Source organism: Narcine bancroftii, chromosome 3 (genome assembly GCF_036971445.1).
Source record: "Narcine bancroftii isolate sNarBan1 chromosome 3, sNarBan1.hap1, whole genome shotgun sequence".
Taxonomy (NCBI): domain Eukaryota; kingdom Metazoa; phylum Chordata; class Chondrichthyes; order Torpediniformes; family Narcinidae; genus Narcine; species Narcine bancroftii.
Window position 1 is genome coordinate 219,943,866 of NC_091471.1, and position 22,548 is coordinate 219,966,413.

At 42.4% G+C, this 22,548-nt stretch overlaps 1 protein-coding gene across 3 annotated transcripts in view; it reads left to right on the forward strand.

Annotated features, from left to right (window-relative positions):
* Positions 1 to 22,548, forward strand: part of LOC138758141 (calcium uniporter protein, mitochondrial-like) — a 143,572-nt gene that overhangs the window by 99,923 nt on the left and 21,101 nt on the right. For 2 of the 3 annotated variants that reach the window (XM_069926654.1, XM_069926655.1), the window contains exon 3: positions 9,453 to 9,623. In XM_069926654.1, coding sequence (XP_069782755.1) covers positions 9,453 to 9,623 — 171 coding nt within the window. Of the gene's footprint in view, positions 1 to 8,962; positions 8,988 to 9,452; positions 9,624 to 22,548 lie in introns of those variants that run through there. The other variant, XM_069926656.1, reaches the window with a different exon arrangement.

The window sequence follows — 22,548 nt, forward strand, 5'->3', positions numbered from 1 at the left end:
TTTACTCTTAACATACATGTATAAACCCTTCGCGTTTACCTTCACATTATCTGCCAAAGCAACCTCATGTCTTTTTTACTTCCTCATTTCTTTCTTAAGGGTGGCTCATGTTGTTCCGCTGTTTAAGAAAGCGTCCAAATATAAGCCTGGAAATTATAGACCTGTGAGTCTGACGTCTGTGGTGGGTAAGTTGATGGAAAGTGTTCTGATATATTTGGAAGAACAAATATTTGGAAGAACAAGAATTGATAGGTAGTAGTCAGCATGGTTTTGTCAGGAGTAGATCATGCTTAACAAACCTTATAGAGTTTTTTGAGGGGATTACAAAAAAGTTTGATGAAGGGAAGGCTGTAGATGTTGTCTATTTAGACTTTAGTAAAGCTTTTGACAAAGTTCACCACAGGAGGTTATGAAAAAAGGTGGAGGCATTAGGTATAGATAAGGAAGTAGTGAAATGGATTCAGCAATGGTTGGATGGGAGGTGTCAGAGAGTACTGGTAGAAAATTGTTTGTCAAATTGGAGGCCGGTGACTAGTGGAGTTCCTCAGGGATTGGTCCTGGGTCCAATATTGTTTGTTATATATATTAACGATCTGGATGAAGAGGTGGTGAATTGGATAAGTAAGTTTGCAGATGATACGAAGATTGGTGGTATTGTGGACAGTGAGGAAGATTACTGTAGCTTAAAAAGAGATATAGGAAAGCTAGAGGAGTGGGCTGATGGAATTTAATACAGATAAGTGTGAAGTGTTGCATTTTGGAAAGGCAAATCTAAATACGTCATATACATTGAATGGTAGACAATTGAGGAGTGCAGAGCAACAAAGGGATTTAGGAGTTATGGTAAATAGTACCCTCAAAGTTGATACTCAGGTAGATAGAGTGGTGAAGAAGGCATTTGGAATGTTGGCCTTCATAAATCAGAGTATTGGATTCAAGAGTTGGGATGTTATGATGAAATTGTACAAAGCATTGGTGAGGCCAAATTTGGAGTACTGTGTGCAATTTTGGTCACCAAATTATAGGAAGGATATAAACAAAATAGAGAGAGTGCAGAGAAGGTTCACGAGAATGTTGACAGGATGTCAGGGTTTGAGTTACAGAGAAAGGATGAGCAGCCTGGGGCTTTTTTTCTCTGGAGCGTAGAAGATTGAGGGGGGATTTGATGGAGGTGTTCAAGATTTTAAAAGGGACAGAGAGAGTCAATGTGGATAGGCTTTTTCAATTAAGAGTGGGGGATATTCAAACCAGAGGCCATGGTTTAAGATTGAAGGGGGAAAATTATAAGGGGAACACAAGGGGAAATTTCTTCACGCAAAGGGTGGTTGGGATGTGGAATAAGCTTCCAGCAGAGGGTTGAAGCAGGGACGTTATTTACATTTTAGGAAAGACTGGATAATTACATGGAGGGGAGAGGATTGGAGGGGTATGGACCAGGTGCTGGTCAGTGGGACTAGGAGGGTGGGGATTTGTTCCGGAATGGACTAGTAGGGCCAAACTGGCCTGTTCTGTGCTGTATATGGTTATATGGTTATTCTCTTACATTTTCTATACTCGTCTAGCTCTTCATTTGCTCTTTGTTGCTTATACCTGCTACACACCTCTCTTCTTCGTAACTAGATTGCCAATATCCCTTGAAAAGCAAGGCTTCCTCTGCCTGTTAACTATTCCTGACAGGAACATGCAAACTCTGCACTCTCAATATTTTGCCTTTTAAGGCCTTCCACACAACTTTGCCAGAAAACAACTTATCCCAATCCACTCCTAGATCCTTTCTCCTTTCCACAAAATTGGCCTTTCTCCAATTTAGAATCTCATCTCAAGGACCAGACCTATCCTTATCCATAATTAACTTGAAACTAATGACATTGTGGTCATCGGACCCAAAATGTTCACCAACATTTCTGTCACCTGACCTGTCTTCTTCCCTATTAGGAGATCAAGTATTGCATCCTCTCTCATTGGTACCTCTATATATTGATTTAGAAATCTTTCCTGAACACATTTGACAAACTCCAAGCCATCCAGGCCTTTCACAGGATGGGAGTCTCAGTCAATATGTGGAAAGTTAAAATCTCCTCCTATCGCAACTTTCTGTTTCTTACATTTGTCTGCTATCTATTAACAGATTTGCTCCTCCAATTTTTTCTGACTATTGGGGAGTCTTTAATTACAACCCTATCAGTGTGGTCGCGCCTTTCCCATTCCTCATCCCCCACCCCCCCCCACCCCCATATGGCCCCTATAGACAAGCACTCTGTAGCGCAAATAAAAGCTCTCTCAACCGGATGGAGTACGAACACTTTTATTAGCTTATAACTATGGTAGGGTTCCCAGTAGTCTTCGGAAGAATTTTGGGTTTAGGCGGGTTACAAGGGTTACATGTGAGCAGGTGACGACAGAAACAGGAAGCAGAGCCAACCATCAGCACAGCACACTACCAGTGAATCCCAGTTCACTGCCCCCTCTGGGTTGTTCTCTTTAAGCACAGCTGTGATATTTTCCCTGACTAGAAATGCTACTCCTCCCCCTTTCATCCCTGCCCTTCTATAACATCTGAAACAATGGAACCCTGGAACATTGAGCTGCCAGTCCTGCCCCTCCTGCAGCCAAGTCTCATTAATAGCAATATTGCTGTAATCCCTCATGCCAATCCATGCCCTAAGCTCGTCTGCCTTGAAATAAATACTCATGAGAACATTTCTATCACATACATCCCTTTGATTCCTGTCTGTACATGCAGTCCTCACATGATCTTTATCCTCCTCCACCTCACTATCTACTCTAACACCCTGGTTCCCATCCACTTACCAATCTAGTTTAAAACCCCCGGAGCAGCATGCTAGTCCCCCTCCAATTCAGGTGCAATGCATTTCAGGTCCCACCTTCCCTGGAATTGTCCAGAAACATGAGGCCCTCCCTCCTGCACCATCTCTTCAGCCAAATATTTAGCTGCGACAACTTCCTACTTCTAGCCTCACTAGCACTGGCATGGTTCACACTCCTGAGATCGCAACCCTGGTGGTCCTGTCCTTCAACTTTGCACCTAACTCCCTAAACTCTCTTTGCAGGACCTCGTCATCCTTCCTACCCATGTCGTTGGTCCCTACATGGACCACTTCATCTGGATGCTCATCCTCCCTTCTGAGAATATCAAGACCTCGATCTGAGATATCGCCGACCCTTGGCACCAAGGAGGCAACAGACCATCCAGGATTCTCAATCTCTCTGACAGAACCTCTAATCTGTTCCCCTATCAAATCCCCTATCACTATTGCTCTCCTCTTTTCCCTCCTTCCTTTCTGATCTGAGGGTCTAGTCTCAGTACCAGAGACGTAACCACTACAACATGTCCCTGGTAGGTCGTCCCCACCAACATTATCCAAAACATTATGCTTATTGTTGATGGGAATGTCCGTAAATGTGCTCTGCTCCCTCTGTCTATTCCCCTTCCCTCTCCTGACAGTTACCCAGCTCCCTGCCTCCTGACCTTTGGGGGTATCTGTCTCCCTGAAACACTTTGTCACCCTCTTTGCCTCCCAGTTGCTCCAGAGTTCATCCAGCTCCAGCTCCAATTCCCTAACCCAGCCTGTCAGGAGCTGGAGCTGGATGCATTTTTTGCAGGTGTAGTCCTCAGAGACAATTGTGCTGTCCAGATTTCCCACATCCTGCAACTGGAGCAATCCATTGCCCTAGCTGACTCCATTTACCTACTCTTAACACCGATCCAAGATATCAATCCAAAGGCCGCCCCTCACTCACTGCTGAAGACTGCCCCACCAAAGCCTCACTCATTACTGATCTGATGAGGAATGAAGGTTATGAAGGAATCTTGAATCTATCTGTGTTCATTGCAAGGATCACCAACAGGGCAAATCTGTGCTGCAGGACACTAGGTCCAGTTGTTTTGGAAGTATCACTGGTGCCTGCATTTCAATGATATTCTTCACACTGTTTGCACATGCTTCATTCCTGAGGATTAGTATTGCATATCAAAGTGGCTTTTCAGAAGATTGAGAGGGAATATGGAAATGGGAAGAGAAAAGAAAACATGTAAGTTGAAAAGCTGAATGCTCCTGGATCAGCTGAAGAGTGTGCAATTGTATGAGTAATTGAAGAGATGGGTACATGATAGAGTAGTTTGGTGATGAGTCTGATATCCAGAGGTATGGACTATTGACTCTGTGGCATACCGCTAAATAAAGGTAATTATAGTTAGGTGCTGACCTGGCCTTCCTACAGGAGGCCCATTTAACGGAATCTGAACATCTGAAATTAAAGAGAGGGTGGGTTGGCCAGGTCATTGGATCCACTTTTAATTCAAAAGCAAAGGGAGAGTGTCAATATTAGTACTGCAAGACGTGATGGATCCAGCAGGTAGGTATGTTCTGGCGCACTGGCAGATATATTCGGAACCTTGGACCCCGATGAACTTGTGTGCGCCCAATACAAATGACAATAAGTTTATTAGAGACAACTTTTTAAGATTGGCTGACTCCTATGAAGACATTCTAGTGGGCAGAAACTTTAACTGTTGTTTGGATCCAGTTCTAGATAGATCAGGAGAAAAAGATAAAAAGAGCTAAAGCTGTTCTGGGGTTAATGGGGGAGCTGAATTTAATGGACATCTGGAGGAGGCTTCATCTGGGGAGAGGGATTATTCCTTCTATTCGAGGCAACATGACTCCTCCTCAAGGATAGATTTATTTTTGACTTCAGCTCAATTAAAGAGTAGGATCATAGATTCCTATGAATACAAAGCGGGGCTTTTATCAAACTATTCACCTCTTGTATACGCCAGATAAGCAAGAAACGACACTTTAATGTTTTGCTGTTGAAAAGGCTAGATTTTTGTAATTTTATTTGGAATCAAATTAATATATTCTGTGGGACTAACTTTGCCTCTAGGGTTAAAAAAATAATATACAAGGGAGGTGGACGAATTGGAAAAGGCGATCACAATTTTAGAAAAGAAACTTCAACAAAGGCTCTGTGGAAAAACATAGAAGACTAATGAATAAGAAGCTCAAGTATAATACAATAAATACATATAGAATGGAAAAATGATAAAATCTAAGCAAAGGTACTATGAGCTAGGGGAAAGAGCCCACAAAGTCCTCTCTTGGCAGTTCAAATCTAGAGCAAGCCCCGAGGACAATAAATGCAATTAAGTTAAACATGGGCAGGATCTTCTATAAATCAAAGGACATAAATGAAGCTTTTAAACAATTTTATATGAATTTATATGAATCTCAATCAGTGGAGGATTTGAATAAAAGAGAGTTTCCTTTCACAATTGGATCTTCCAAATTTGAATCGAGAAGAACATGGGGGGGGGGGTTTAAATGCTCCCTTTAATCAAGTTGAGATAGGGGAAGCATTGTTATTTTTACGTTAATAAATCCCCAGGAGAAGAAGGGTTCCCACCTGAATTTTATAAAGAATTTAAAGATTTATTGATACCTCTATTTATGGAGGTACTAGATCAACCGGTGGCAACATGTACTCTCCTGGAGTCCTTCTCCAAAGCAATTATTAGAGTGATTCCCAAAAAAGATAGGGACCCATTGAAACTGTCATGTTATAGGCCCATATAATTATTGAATATGGATTATAAGATCAGTGGTCAAGCTCTGACAATATATTGCCTAAATTAACAAATGTAGATCAGACAGGTTTCACAGAGAAGAGGCAGTCTGCAGACAATGTTAGCAGACTGCTCAGTATTATTCAACTGGCACAAACAAGAGATGAATTGAGTGTCGCTTTGGCCCTAGATGCAGAAAAAGTTTTCAACAGACTGGAATAGGACTATTTATTTAAAGTTTTGGGAAAATTTGGACTAGGAGAGATATTTATTAGTTGGGTTAAAGCTCTACATTATGAGCCTAAAGCAAAAGTAATCACTAATGGTCAAATCTCATCAGTGTTCCCATTGTCCAGATCTAATAGACAAGGTTGCCCATTATCTCCAGCCCTTTTCGACCCAGCTATCGAACCATTAGCAAAATCTTTCCGCCAAGATCCAGACATAAAAGGCTTCAGGGTTAACCAGGAAGAACATAAAATCAATCTATTTGCTGATGATGTTCTGATATATCTGACAGATCCAGCGAATTCATTACAAAAATTGCTGTCTAAATTGGAATTTTTTAGGACTTTCTTGGGCTATAAAGTTAATTTGGATAAAAACAAAGTTATGCCACTTACAGGTGGGAATTATAATCATGTTAAAAGAGACTCTCAATTTAATGGGATAAAATCTTTTGGTATTAAGATAGATAATAACTTACAGAACTTATATAAATTGAATTATCTTCCCATTTTGAAGTGACCCTATATCTCTCTGTGCACCTTTCCTATCCAAGAACATGTCCAAATGCCTTTTAATTATTATAATTGTATTTTCCACCATGATATCCTCTGATATCTTGTTTCAGATAATAGCCCTTCTTTAAATTTCACCTTAAACCTGTGCCCTCTAGTTCTGGGTTCCCCTGCCCTGAAAAAAGATTCTGCTATTCATGTCCCTCATAATTCTGTAAACCTCCATGTTTCTCCTCAGCCTCTTGCGTTCTACTGAGAATAAACACTGCCTAGCCAAACTCTTGATAACTGCATCCAATTTGTAGTGAATCTCTTCTGCACTCCCTCACCCTTGGGATAGTGTGTGATTAGCAAATAGAGATGTGCCTATTAATGTTTTGTGTAGCATGATGCCCATAAAGGCAAGCATAACAAAAGAACTTATTCACTGCACTGTCTGCCTTTGCTGCCACTTCCAGTTACTTGTGGACTTGCACACCAAGGACTGACTGTCTGTTAGCACTGCTAAGCTCCCTGCCATTTACTCAATTTGTCCTTCTGGAATTTGAATTCTCAAAGTTCATTACATTACATCTGTCTAAAGTTCTGTGGCTCACAGCTCCATCCAACTTTCCAGGTGATCTATGGTCAGCTGAATCGTTAGATAACCATCATTGTTATCTAAGATTCCATAATTTTAATGTCATTTGCAAATCTACTAATTAGACCATCTATATAGTCATTGAAGTTGATGCATATTCCAATCAAAATTCCTGGTACCAATCCCTGTGGTACACCACTTATTGCAGGTTTAATCTACGACTCACCTCAGCCTCTTCATCAAGACAATTTTGGATCCCGTTTGTCAACATGCTTCTTATCAATTATGCCTTAACCTTTCAGATCAGCTTGATAAAACCTTGATAAAGGCCATTTAAATGACATGTGACATGCGGCCTTCATCAATTTTCTCTTCAAAGAATCTCCATCAGATTTTTGAGATGTGATCTTCCCTGCACGCCCCTTGAGCAGTCCCTGCCATTTCGAGTGAACATGAATCCTTTCCCTCAGAATTTTCTTTGTAATATTCCTGCCACTGATGCAAAGTTTTCTGTCATTCCTTGCCGACCCTATTGAAGAAAGTCACAACATTAGCTATCTTCCAATCCTCTGGTACGTTACCTATGGCTGACAAAGACGCAAAGATCTCCATCAGCATTCTCTGCTCTTGCTTCCTTCAGAATCTGATCTTTTCAGGTAGAATTTAGATATCCACCTGATGTATTTTAAATATTTCTAATACTTTTTTCTTCCGATACAGATGTGCTCGAGGTAGCCTTTCCTTAAATCTCCAGTTTCCACATTCTTCTCCCAGCAAGTTGTGATGAGAAGTATTTATTCACCACCTCACATCCCCTTGGTCAGTGCATGGATTGCTCCTTTGGCATCTGAAATTACCTACTCTTTCTTTGGATCCCTTCACTTCTAATATATTTATGAAAGGTGTTGGGATTCTCCTTCATCCTATTTGCCAAGATCAATTCCTATCTTTTTTTGGCTTCCTAATTTCTTTGTTTTCTCGTATGTCCCCTATAAAGCTCAAGGGACTCGTTCAATACTGACAGCCCATACCTGGTACACCCTTTGTTCTTTTCCCTGATCTAACCGCAGCATACTTCCTTAACCAAGGTTACCACCTTTACTTCTTTCCCTTACATGAGTAGGGTCCCTTACTATTTAGCATTTGAAAGCCTCCCACTTGACTGATGTTGATTTCCCCTCCAACAACTGCTCCCAGTCTCCATCTGCCAGGTCCCGTGCCACAGTGGCATAGTGGTTAGTGTAACGTTATTACAGTGCCAGCAATTTGGGTTCAAATCCACTGCTGTCTATAAGGAGTTTTTTCTTCTGGGTGCTCAGGATTTCTAAAGATGTATGGGGTTAGTAGGTTATTTAATTATGTGGGTGTATTTGTGCCTGTCTCTTTAAGAGGGCTATTGTTTGTAGTGTTACCATAGTGACTGTGATGTAATATGTCATAATACCCGCCCAAACTAACTGCTTGCTCATTATTCTATGAGATGTAGAGGAAGTGTGAGCATGAGAAATTTTTCTTTAAATTTTTGTATCTCTTTAATTTTTTGTATCTCTTTATTTTTATGCAGTAAATGCTTTGTTATTCAGCGTTATGAAAGTCTTGTGGCGAATCTATGCAAAATGTTTATCTGTTCTTACAACAAATTAAAACTACATAAAGAAACAGCCACAGAGTTTGATTTATTGGATTAAAGAGATCTAAATTTGGGTTATCACAGCTCACACTTTGGAAGATATACTTTGAAATTAGGGTATATTAGAATAAGGAAAGTGTCATCTACATTTACTTAAGAGTGTGAATGAACCGAGGGACCTTGAGGTTCAAATCCATACATCCCTCAAGGTTGCCGCACAGGTTGATAGCATAGTTAAGAAGGCCTATGGAATTTTGGGCATCATTAATAGGGGGATTGAGTTCAAGGGGTCATATTGGAACTCTACAAGTCTCTGTTGAGACTACACTTGGAGTATTGTGTTCAGTTCTGTTCACCTCATTATAGGAAGGATATGGAAGCTATGGAGAGGGTGCAGAGGAGATTTCCCTGGATGTTCCCTGGATTGGAAAACAACTCTTATGAGGCAAGGTTAGCAGAAGTGGGACTTTTCTCTTTGGAGCGTAGAAGGATGAGAGGAGGCTTGATAGAGGTCTACAAGATTATGAGAGGTATAGATAGGGTGGACAGCCAGCACCTGTTTCGTAGGGCAGGATCAGCAAACACCAGAGGACATACGTACAAAGTGAAGGGAGGGAAGTTTAGGGGAGACATCGGGGTAAGTTTCTTTACACAAAGGGTTGTAGGCACCTGGAAGCCTTTCCGGGGATAGTGATGGAGGCTTAAACATTGGGACATTTAAGAGGCTCTTAGACAGACACATGGATGAAATAAAAATAGAGGGTTATGGGGTAGGGAGGGTTTAGTACTTTTTTTTTAGGAAGGAATATATGGGTCACACAACATTGAGGGCTGAAGGGCCTGTACTGCGCTGTATTGTTCTGTTTATTATAACATAAAGGCAATTGACAACTTAATTTTTCCATTATTTTCTAGAGGTGACTGTTGAATATAAGAGTGGGTTTACGGTAATCTCCATCATACTCCCCTCCAGAAAAGAGAGATGTCAGTTTATTGTGAAGCCACTCTTGATGAATGTTGGAGACTTTCTGAAGGACTTGAAGGACGAGGATCAAGGGATCAACAATGTTGCCATCTTCTCAGAAGGTGATTATTAATCAGTACATATGAAATCAACATTATGCAAATAGAGAGATTCTGCTTGTTCCTTGTATACACACAAGAACAGAGTAGATCATTTGGCCCATGTAGCTTGCTGCACCAGTTAAGATGATCATGACTGATTCTTTGACACATTCTTGCATTCTTCCTACGCCTCCTTGATGTTTTAGAAACCTATCCCTTATAAATATTCAGCAACTTGGCCTTGGCAGCCTTCTGTAGTACTGTAGATGCATAGAGTTGTGCAATACTGAAACTGGCCTTTGATACCAATGCATTAATACTTTTTAAAAATATTTTATTTAAAATATTAGCAACTATGATTACATCAATAATATAATAATATAACTATATCCTTAAATTTAACATGGTTTAATATTAAAAAAAAACCTTATATCCACTCCTAACCCTTACAATAATATACCCTCCTCCTCCCATCTCTTACCCCACATACCTCAATTAACCCCTAAAATAGAAAGAAAAGAGGAGTAAACCAAAACAAAAATCAATACATTGTGGAATAAGGAAACCTCACTACATCCAGATCACAATCTTCAAATTTTCCAATGAAAATAATCCAAATATGGGCTCCAAACCTTCCCAAAAATGTAATATTTATCTGTCAACTTATGTTATCTTCTCCCACGGAATACAGGACCTTAATTCTGAATGCCATCTCTGCAAACTAAGTTCTATCTGATCTTTCCACGAACTTGCTATACATTTCCTTGCCACTGCTAATGCCAGTCTCAGAAAAGCTATTTGAAATTTATCCAATTTATATATCAAACAAATTGCACTTGTATCACCAATTTTAAAAAATTTTGAATCTAAAGAAAGTTTTATTTTCAAAATATTCTGTAAACAATCCTTAACATGAGACCAAAAAGGTTTAACCTTATCACAAGACCATACTGAATGTAAAAACGTACCTTTCTGACCATTACATCGAAAACACAAATCAGAAAGAATCAAATTGTATCTTTTTAAATGCTCCTATTTTGAATATAATTGATGTGTAAAATTATAACCAATGCAAGATATCCATCTGAGCTGTTCCCACTTGCCTGCTTTTGGGCCCCTATCCCTCTCATCCTTGCCTGTAAAAATGGCTTTTAAATGATGTAATTGTATTCACCAGAATCAGAATTTATTGACTTGAACAAGTCATGAAATTTGGTGTTTTGAGGCAGCATCACAGAGCAATGTCTTTAGTTCATTGATTATTCAGGAATCTGATGGCAGCGGGGAAGAAGCTGTCCTTGTGCCGCTGAGTGCTCGTCTTTAGGCTCCTGCACCTTTTTCCCGATGGTAGCAGAGTGAAGAGGGTGGTGGGGGCCTTTGCAGATAGAGGCTGCTTTTTTAAGACACTGCCGCATGTATATGTTCTTGATGGCGTAGTCTGGTGCCTGTGATGTGGCAGGCCGAGTTAATAACCCTCTGGAGTTTTTCTTGTCCACTACTGCTTCCTCTGGCAGCTTGTTCCATGAGGCCACCTCCCTCTGTGAAAAGAACTTATCCCTCAGATCCCCTTTAAATCTTTCCCCTCACACCTGAAATTTTTGGACTCCCTTTCATGGTAAAAAAAGTTGTCATTACCTATGCCCATCAAAATTGTATAAACCTCTGTAAGGTCACCCTTCACTGGAGTGAAAACAGTCCCAGCCTATCCAATTTCCTTCTAACTCAAGTCCTCCACTCCTGGCAAACATTGTTGTGAGTCTTTTCTGCACTCTCCCTAGTTTGATCATGTGTGGCAACCAGAACTGCGCACAATACTCAAAGTTCAGTCCAACAAAGTTTTCATGATTGTAACATGACGTCTCAACTATTTCTTTTTTTTTAATTTTTTTAATTTTTTATTTTTCACACCATAAATCACATTAGCCATGATATACACTATTTCTTTTTCACACATATACAGTGACTTTTTCTCCCCCCCCCCCCTTTCCTCCCAAAGCACCCCCCCACCCCCCCCTCTCATCCATTTTAGGTATACAATCTAGGTTGCATTAAGCCAGTCAGACAATGTTGTCCTTCAACAAAATTACACCAGAAATTCTACTGAGTCCATTCTTTTCTTTCCTTCTCCTTCCATCAACTTAGGTAATGTTTGTCCCCGGTAGGTTTTCGCTATTGTATTTAATGTAAGGCTCCTATACTTGTTCGAATATTTCAATATTATTTCTTAACCTATATGTTATTTTTTCTAATGGAATACATTTATTCATTTAAATTAAGTTTCTTCCTTTTAATTTGGTTATGTATTCCATTAATATTTAAAGACATATAGTTCAGCGTAGCCCTTTTATATTTTGTTTATCTTCTCTTTCCGTTTTTCCATCATTACCTTTCCTCCTTTTCCATTTCTGTTTTCTTATTTTCAACTCTTTATAAGACAACATTCCTACAACATCCAACATTTTCCTTATTCTCCTATTTCTATCTTATTTATCCCCAATCTCCCCTTCACCTCCTGAGTTGTCCTTTATCCCTTGTCGGACAACCACATCTCCCCTCTCCATTTGGATTTGCGAATCCACTCGCAAGCGTCAACTGATTTTGCAGTGACCGCTATTTCCCCCCACCCCGCCTCCCCCAGAAAAGATTTCACTTTTCATATGTCACAAAGGTCACTCTTTTAATTCCCTCCTTATTCTCTCTATTCCATTACCTTCCCTTATTAATTCTTGTCTATACTATCTATATTTTCCTCTAAGTACAGATACATTCATGTATGCTCATTGTCTCTATTCACTCTTATACCTCTTTACCCGCATACATATCAATCGTGATCATTTTTACTCTCATTACCCGTCTTCCTCCCTCAGTCTATTTTTGTCTTTACCCACATACATATCAATCGTGATCATTTTAACTCTCATTACCCGTCTTCCTCCCTCAGTCTATTTTTGTAATTGTTCTGCAAATTTTCGTGCTTCTTCTGGATCCGAGAATAGTCTGTTTTGTTGTCCTGGAATAAATATTTTCAATACCGCTGGATGCTTTAGTATAAATTTATACCCTTTCTTCCATAAAATCGCCTTTGCTGTATTGAACTCTTTTCTCTTCTTTAGGAGTTCAAAACTTATATCTGGATAAATGAAGATTTTTTGCCCTTTGTACTCCAGTGGTTTGTTGCCCTCTCTTACTTTTTCCATTGTCTTCTCCAGTACCTTTTCTCTTGTAGTATATCTTAGGAATTTTACTACAATAGATCTTGGTTTTTGTTGTGGTTGTGGTTTAGAGGCCAATACTCTATGTGCCCTTTCTATTTCCATTTCTTGCTGTAGTTCTGGACATCCTAGGGTCTTAGGGATCCACTCTTTTATAAACTCCCTCATATTCTTGCCTTCTTCATCTTCCTTAAGGCCCACTATCTTTATGTTATTTCTTCTGTTATGGTTTTCCATTGTATCTATTTTTTGAGCTAGTAGTTCTTGTGTTTCTTTAGTTTTTTTATTAGATTTCTCCAATTTCTTTTTTAAGTCTTCTACCTCCATTTCTGCTGCTACTGCCCGCTCTTCCATCTTGTCCATTTTCTTTCCCATTTCTGTTAAGGTCATCTCCATTTTATTTATTTTCTCTTCTGTGTTGTTTATTCTTTTTCTTAAATCCTTAAATTCCTGTGTTTGCCATTCTTTAAATGACTCCATGTATCCTTTAATAAGAGCAAGTATATCCTTTACCTTGCCTTTCTTTTCTTCTTCTATTTCACCATACTCTTCCTCTTCTTCTTCCTCTGGGTTGACCATCTGTTGTTTCTTTGTTGCCCTTTCCTTCTCTTCTTTCTTGTTTCTATTGTCTTCTGTGGTCTCTTCTTGCTGCAGGTGTTCTGCAGCTGTCGTTGCCGGCTGTGGAGATCGACTCCCCAGCTGGTCCCCCCTCCCGTCGGTGTGTTTTTTTTCATTCGCATCGCGCATGCGCGGTTGCGCACTTTTACTCGGCTCTGTGAGCCATTTTTGTAGTCCATTATTTACCGACCTGAGGGAGCGGGTTTCTCTCTCCGCAGCGGGCCTCTTTGGACAGGTAAGGCCTTCACCTTTTTCCTCCTTTGTCTTCTCTTCCTCTCTTCTTACCGTTGCTTTCGATTTTTCTTTTTTTGTCGCCATCTTCTTTCCACCTTTATACTCACTTTTCTGTAACTTTTATTTCTGTGCCTTTGTGTTTTCCTTTGTTTTTCCCGACTTTTCTGGAGAGGGCTGGAGTTCACCGTCCGGCCACTACTCCATCACGTGACTCCTCCCACGTCTCAACTATTTCAAGGATCTATGTGCTTGTACTCCCAGCTCCCCCTGTTCCACAAGGTTAGCCAGGGCCCTGCCATTCATGTTCCACCCTGGTTTAACTTCCCCAAATACTTCACACTTGTCTGAATTAAATTCCATTTGCCCTTCCTTTAACTACTTTCACAGTTAATCAACCTCCTTTTGTAACAACCTTCTTCATTGTCCACTATAGTACCAATTTTGGTGTCATTAGTAACCTTGATGACCATGGCACCATCATCCAAATCATCAATATATTTTACAAATAATAGGAGACCCAACACCATTCCCTGCAGCACACCACTGATCACAGGCCTCCAATCTGGAAAAACAATCTTCCCTTACCAACTTCTGCCTCCAAGCTAATTTTGTCACTGATTGACTTACTCATCTTGGATCCATGTGCTCTAACTTGCTGGATCAGCCTATCTTGCTGAAACGAATGTAGACAACGTCCTGCCCCCAATTAATCCACTTGCTCTCCTCTTCAAGAAAACTCGATTAAAATTCGAGAGACATGATTTCCAACAAACAAAGCCCTGCTGACTCTCAGTGATCACACCTTGCCTTTCAAATGACAACCAATCTTTCAGAATCCTAATAACTTTGTTAGACTCATTGGCCTTTTGCTTGCACCTCTTCTTGACCTAAAGCACAATCATCCTCCAAACTTTGGCATCTCACCTGTGGTGAACAAAGATAGACATGTCTATCCCATAAATGTCTTCCCTATTTTCCCACAATGTCCTGGGGTACATTTGGTTAAGACTCTGGGATTTATCCATCCTTATGTCTATCAGTACCACCGACCCCACTTCGTTTGTAATGCTGATGTGCATCAGGATGTCGCGGTTCTCTGAACTTGTATTCAGCTACAGGCAAGAAGTATTTACTCAAGACCTCGCCCATTTCCCATATCTCTAAATGCAGATGAGGGAGCTGGAGCAGGGCGGAATCTTGGACTGAGCGGTTGGCACTGAAAAGAGATTGGAAGTGTTCTGACCATCGGTTGAGGATGGAGATCTTGTCGCTGAGGAGGACTTTGCCGTCTGAGCTGCGCAGCGGGCTTTGGACTTGGGGTGAGGGGCCGTACACAGCCTTTAGAGCCTCGTAGAAACCCCTGAAGTCGCCAATGTCCGCACTGAGCTGTGTTCGTTTGGCGAGGCTAGTCCACCACTCATTTTGGATCTCCCGGATGAGGTTCCCACCCTGGATGAGACATATAAGGCAATCGAACAACTGAAAAGTGGCAAAGCAGCAGGTATGGATGGAATCCCCCCAGAAGTCTGGAAGGCTGGCGGCAAAACTCTGCATGCCAAACTGCATGAGTTTTTCAAGCTTTGTTGGGACCAAGGTAAACTGCCTCAGGATCTTCGTGATGCCACCATCATCACCCTGTACAAAAACAAAGGCGAGAAATCAGACTGCTCAAACTACAGGGGAATCACGTTGCTCTCCATTGCAGGCAAAATCTTCGCTAGGATTCTACTAAATAGAATAATACCTAGTGTCGCCGAGAATATTCTCCCAGAATCACAGTGCGGCTTTCGCGCAAACAGAGGAACCACTGACATGGTCTTTGCCCTCAGACAGCTCCAAGAAAAGTGCAGAGAACAAAACAAAGGACTCTACATCACCTTTGTTGACCTCACCAAAGCCTTCGACACCGTGAGCAGGAAAGGGCTTTGGCAAATACTAGAGCGCATCGGATGTCCCCCAAAGTTCCTCAACATGATTATCCAACTGCACGAAAACCAACAAGGTCGGGTCAGATACAGCAATGAGCTCTCTGAACCCTTCTCCATTAACAATGGCGTGAAGCAAGGCTGTGTTCTCGCACCAACCCTCTTTTCAATCTTCTTCAGCATGATGCTGAACCAAGCCATGAAAGACCCCAACAATGAAGACGCTGTTTACATCCGGTACCGCACGGATGGCAGTCTCTTCAATCTGAGGCGCCTGCAAGCTCACACCAAGACACAAGAGAAACTTGTCCGTGAACTACTCTTTGCAGATGATGCCGCTTTAGTTGCCCATTCAGAGCCAGCTCTTCAGCGCTTGACGTCCTGCTTTGCGGAAACTGCCAAAATGTTTGGCCTGGAAGTCAGCCTGAAGAAAACTGAGGTCCTCCATCAGCCAGCTCCCCACCATGACTACCAGCCCCCCCACATCTCCATCGGGCACACAAAACTCAAAACGGTCAACCAGTTTACCTATCTCGCTGCACCATTTCATCAGATGCAAGGATCGACAATGAGATAGACAACAGACTCGCCAAGGCAAATAGCGCCTTTGGAAGACTACACAAAAGAGTCTGGAAAAACAACCAACTGAAAAACCTCACAAAGATAAGCGTATACAGAGCCGTTGTCATACCCACACTCCTGTTCGGCTCCGAATCATGGGTCATCTACCGGCACCACCTACGGCTCCTAGAACGCTTCCACCAGCGTTGTCTCCGCTCCATCCTCAACATCCATTGGAGCGCTTACACCCCTAACGTCGAAGTACTCGAGATGGCAGAGGTCGACAGCATCGAGTCCACGCTGCTGAAGATCCAGCTGCGCTGGATGGGTCACATCTCCAGAATGGAGGACCATCGCCTTCCCAAGATCCTGTTATATGGCGAGCTCTCCACTGGCCACCGTGACAGAGGTGCACCAAAGAAAAGGTACAAGGACTGCCTAAAGAAATCTCTTGGTGCCTGCCACATTGACCACCGCCAGTGGGCTGATAACGCCTCAAACCGTGCATCTTGGCGCCTCACAGTTTGGCGGGCAGCAACCTCCTTTGAAGAAGACCGCAGAGCCCACCTCACGAACAAAAGGCAAAGGAGGAAAAACCCAACACCCAACCCCAACCAACCAATTTTCCCTTGCAACCGCTGCAATCGTGTCTGCCTGTCCCGCATCGGACTTGTCAGCCACAAACGAGCCTGCAGCTGACGTGGACTTTTTACCCCCTCCATAAATCTTCGTCCGCGAAGCCAAGCCAAAGAAAGAAATGCAGATGAGAAGAAAGTACTCCAGAACATTGAGCTGCCATTGCTTGCGTTGCCTCAACTATATTTTCAAAAGAGCTGCCATACCATAATCCAACATGCCAGTTATGCCGAGAGTTCATCTGCCTTACCTGTCAGGCGTCTTGTTTTAAAATAAATGCCGTTTATCTTCTGAGATCTTCTTCGCTCCCTGCCCTGGCCTTGCTTACCTACTGGATTTGACTCAGAATGAAACTGCAGATGTTTGTACAAACAAAGAGAAACTGGAGGGAGCTCAGCAAGTCAGGCATCATCCAGAGAGAGCAATGGGCAATTTAAGTTTTGGGTTGGGGCCCTTCTTCCATGTTCAGGTTGAAAAGGGAGAAAGGAAGCAGAAAGCAGAGGGGAGGAATTGGGGAGAGGTCAAGGAGTGATAGGGTACCGGACAAATGAAGGTGGGAGAGGTGGAATGGGCAGGCAGGTCAAGGAGGAGTCCCCTGGAGCAAGAACTGGACCGGGTTAGGAAATTAAGGAAGGGTAAAGAATGAAAGGACTGATGGAAACAGTGGAACTAGATTGGTATGGGGGTGGGTGGGGGTTTAACCTGAAATTTATTGTTCACACCATTGGGTTTGAGGCTACCCAGGTAGAATGTGAAATCATGCTCTTCACGTTTGCATTTGATCTCACCCTGGCTATAAGCCTGAGGACGGACAGGACTATGTGGAAATAGTGGAAGGAACTAAAATGTCTGGCAACCAGGAGTTTCAGCTGGAGCACAAGGATGGAGAGCACTTTCAGCACATGGAGTCGTCAAGCTGTCAAGCACAGAAACAGGTCCTTCAGCCCAACTCAACCAAGCTGAGCAAAGTATCTTCCTGCCTGCATTTGGCCCATGTTCCTCTAAGCCTGTCCTACCTGTGTACCTGTCCAACTGTCTTTCAAACATTGGACAGTCCTAAAATCCAGACTGCTGGGGGATTGGGTCAGTGTGGATTTTCAGCTTTTCCAGATTCTTGGGCAGTACTTTTAAAATTCAAATTTTAGGGGGAATAAAGAAGAAACGAACAGGTAAATTGTGATAGTTTATATACGAGCAAATACAGGGTTTATGAAAATGAGCAGTTTTAAATAAAATCCAATGCTTGACAAAAATGTAAACATAGTTATTTTCACAACAAAAAAAGTGTGTTATGCTTAAAATTATGTTTAAAAATGAACATTGTGAAAGAAAAATAATGTATACAAATGAATTTCTTTGTGATAGATTTTAAGCGTGGTCTTTTGTTGCTGCTAAATTTAAAAAGTTTGAACGTCTGTATTCTTGGGCGGTCCAGATTTCTGGTATTCAGATTTTTGGGATTTCCTCTAATTCTATCCATATCTACTGCTTCTAGCAGCTTGTTCCATATATCCACTACCCTCTGAGAAAAAAAATCATTTCTCAGGTACTGCTTCCCCTCTCATGTTAAACCCAATCCCCCCCAGTCATTCCTTGGCACAGGGAAAAATACTACCCACTTTTTCCACAATTTAATGAGCACCACCCCTCAGCCTTCTGAAAATAATGTCCCAACCCATCTAGATTCTCCTTATAATTTAAGTTCTCCAGATGCGGCCACATCCTTGTGAATCTTTTCTGCACCCGTTCTGGTTTAACCACATTCTCCTTGTATGGTGAGAGGAACTGTTCGTAGTATTCCAGATGCAGCTTCACCAACTTCAAAGTTCAACTGCTGTGATATGGCTCCCCAGGGCTCTGGCCACTTTGAAAGTCTTGCCCTGGTTTAACTTCCCAAAGTGCATCAATTTGCTCTTGCCTGAGTTAATTCCATCCACCATTACCTTGGCTCATTTCCCCATTTAATCCAGTTCCTATTAGAACATAGAATATCACAGCACAGTCTGGGCCCTAAGACCATGATGTTGTGCTAATCTGTGTAAACAATCTAACCCTTCCTTCCTTTACACCTATAACCCTCTATTTTTCTTGCATCCGTGTGCAGATTGAAGAGAGTTTTGAATGCCCCTATTGTAGTTTCCATGACCAACCCTTGTATACCAGACACCCACCACTCTCTGTGCATATAAAATACATACCTCTGATGTCTCCCCTATACTTTCCTCCACTCACCTTAAACAGCTGTGCTCTGGTATTGGCCATTCTCACCCTGGGAAAATTATAGATCTCTTTAATAACTTTGTCGACTGTCCATCACAATACACCACCAATCACTCCCTGCCTTTCCAGATTCCGATAGATTCTCTCTCCCAGTGACATTCCTACCACTGATGTTAGGCTCATAGGCCTGTAGTGCCCTGGTTTTTCCTTGCAGCACTTCTTAAATAAAAGCACTACATTAGCCAGACTCCTGGTACTTCGCCCGTGGCAAAAGAAGATACAAAAACTCTACCTGGGCTGCAGCTATTTCTTCCCTTGCCTTCCACACACCCTAGATACACTTGTTCAGGGCCTGAGGCTTTATCCATCTTTCTCTACCTTAATATTGGCAAAATTTTTACTTTCATAACGTCAAAATGTTTCACGACACCTGTTCCCAAATTCCCTAGCTTCCGACACCTTTTCCACGGGATATACAGACGAGAAATTTTTAATCCTTAAAGGGGGTGCTTCTGTCCCTAGCTACTCCGTGATTCAAATATACATGAAAGAACTTCGGATTCTCCTTTATGCTTCTGAGATATCTAATGAGAATTTTTGCCCTTTTGATTTCCCCCTTAAGTACACAGCTACATCCCTTGTATTCGAGGCATTCACTTGATCCCAGCAGCCTTTCCCTTGGCCAGAGCCTTAATATCCCTCATCTGTCAGGGTTCCTGAATCCTGTCAGTACAGCCCTTCGCTCTAACAGGGGATAGAGAAAAAAAAATAAAGGCAGCATTTTAGATTGTTGACTCTTCTTTAGAAATATGATTCCCTTTAGTAATCAAGACCTATTCAGTCCACTTGGTCTATGGGAAGTCCTGTCTTAATATTCTTTGCATCCTGAACCACACTAGACCAACAGGAATGGAAATTGGCTAGATCAAAGAAACTTTAATATCAAATGATGGCATTTGTTAATGGGAGATTGCAATGAGATGAACGTTTGAAATACCTCACAAGTTTAAATTAATGGTTGGCTGTCATGTTGAGTGATTTGTTATCATGCCTAGCTCTACTTCCTACCCAAGATCCACAAACCCATCATTTCCATGTGCTTGTGACCCAATAAATTAGTATTCCCTTACCTTGGCTCCGTTTTGGACCCCTGGCCCAGTCCTTCCCCCACCTACATCCGGGACACTTCATCTGCCCTCTCTCACTTCAACAACTTCCAGTTCCCTGAAAACGACTATCTCATCTTTACTATGGACATCCATTCACAATGCACCTCCATCCCCCAGACTGAAGGCCTCAAAGCCCTTTGTTTCTTTCTTGACAACAGACCAAACCAGCACAACTCAACCACCACCCTCCTCTGCCTTGCAGTACTTGTCCTCACCCTCAGTAACTTCTCCTTTGACTCATCCCACATTCTCCAAATCAAAGGGGTGGCAATAAGTACCCGCATTGGCCCCAGCTATGGCTGCCTTTTTATTGACTATGTGGAGTAGTCCATTGCTACAAGCCTACACAGGCAAGGCCCCTCAACCCTTCCTCTGCTAAATGGATGACTACTTTGGTGCTGCCTCATGCACCCATGATGAGCTTGTCGACTTTATCCACTTTGCTGCCATCTTCCACCCTGACCTCAAATTCACTTGGTCCATCTCTTGCAGCACTCTCCCTTTTCTCGACCTCTCTGTCTCCATCTCAGGGAACAAACTCTCGACAGACATCTACAAGCCGACTAACTCCCACAATGACCTTGAATACACCTCTTCACACCCTGTGCCCTGTAAGGTTTCTGTTTCTTTCCTTAAGAGATCTGTCGCATCTGATCCCAGGACGAGGTCTTCCATGCCAGATCAGCAGAGATGTCCTCCATCTTTAAACAAAGTGGCTTCCCTTCTATCACCATCAACTCGGCGCCCACCTGCATCTCCTCCGTTACCCGTGCATCTGCCCAGGCCCCCTCTGCCCCAATGAGCAACAAGGACAGGATTCCTCTTGTCCTCACCTACCACCCCACCAATCTCCGTATCCAAAATATCATCCTCCACAATTTCCTACTATGTGATCCAACCACCAGACACATCTTCCACATTCCACTGGGACTGCTCCCTCTGTGACTCCTTCGTCCACTCCTCCTTCCCCACCAATCCCCCTCTTGGCACCTACCTCTGTGACCGCAGGAGATGCTCCACTTGTTCCCACACCACTATTCGGGGCCCCAAACAGTCCTTCCAAGTGAAGCAACACTTCACCTGTGAATTTTCAGGGTCATCTACTGCATTTGGCGCTCCTGTTGCGTTCTTCGCTATGTCGGAGTGACTTAACACAGACTGGGAGATCACTTTATTGAGCACCTCTGCTTTGTCCAAAGCAATAGCGTGGATCACCCAGTGGCAACTCATTTCAATTCCCCGTCCCATTCTCTTGCCGACATGTTTGTCCATGGTCTCGTGCACTGCCAGACTGAGTCGACCTGAAAATTGGAGAACTAAACCTCATATTCTGTCTGGGCACCCTTCAGCCGGATGGCATTAACATCGACTTCTCCAGTTTCTGTTAGCGCCACCCCCCTCCTATCTTTCTCAATGTCTCCTTTCTCTCTTCCCTTATCCTCCTTTCACAGATCCAAAAACTACCCTCCATCAATGCTCACCTTTCCTCTTGCCTGTCATCTCATCTTATTTAATTCCCACGTTTTGACTGTTAGTCTGTATTCCTCCCCCCTCCCATTCTTCCCTTTTCCACCAGCCTTTCACTACGTCCCTTCCCTGCCTTTTGCTCATATCTGAGGAAGGGTTCAGGTGTGGACGCTGCGAAACCTGCTGAATTTCTCCAGCATCTCTGTTTCTACTCAAATCCTCTGTTGCTCAGTTTGCAGAACATGTATTTGCAGTATTTACTGCACTGAAAGCATGGAATCAGCGAGTTGCAAATACACGTTCTGTGAACTGAGCAGCAGAAGATTTGAGTAAAAACATGGGTCGGCAAGGTTAACGCAACACCTTTACAGCACCAGCGATCAGGATTGGGGTTCAAATCCCACGCTGTCTAAGGAGTCTGTACAATCTCCCCATGCCTGCTGTTGTGGCTTTCTGCCTACTGTAGAAAGCCAGGTTTACACAGTTTTCTGGGAGCTTCAGCGCTGTTTATTCATTGTTTAACGGTCCGCATGTGAAGTTCTGCATCCATCATTATGCACCATCCCATAGGCTGCCAGCCTCACTTTGGTTTCATTGTCCCAATGTTTCAACATAAAAGCCCCCGGGCACACTTGTAGTGGTTTCAAAACAAAAGACCTGCTCATAGCAGCATTAAACATTACATCTGCGTGGATTATCCCCGTGGGCTCTGGTTTCCTCCCACCATTCAAAATGTATCAGGGGCTGTAGATTAATTGAATGTAAATTGGGTGGCACGGACTCATGGGCTGGAATGACCTGTTACCGTGCTATTTGTCTAAATTTAAAAAAATATCTAATTTTTTTCAGATGTGTGTTGAGATAATTGATCAGAATTTCATTAAGAAAATTGCATCCTCCCAAC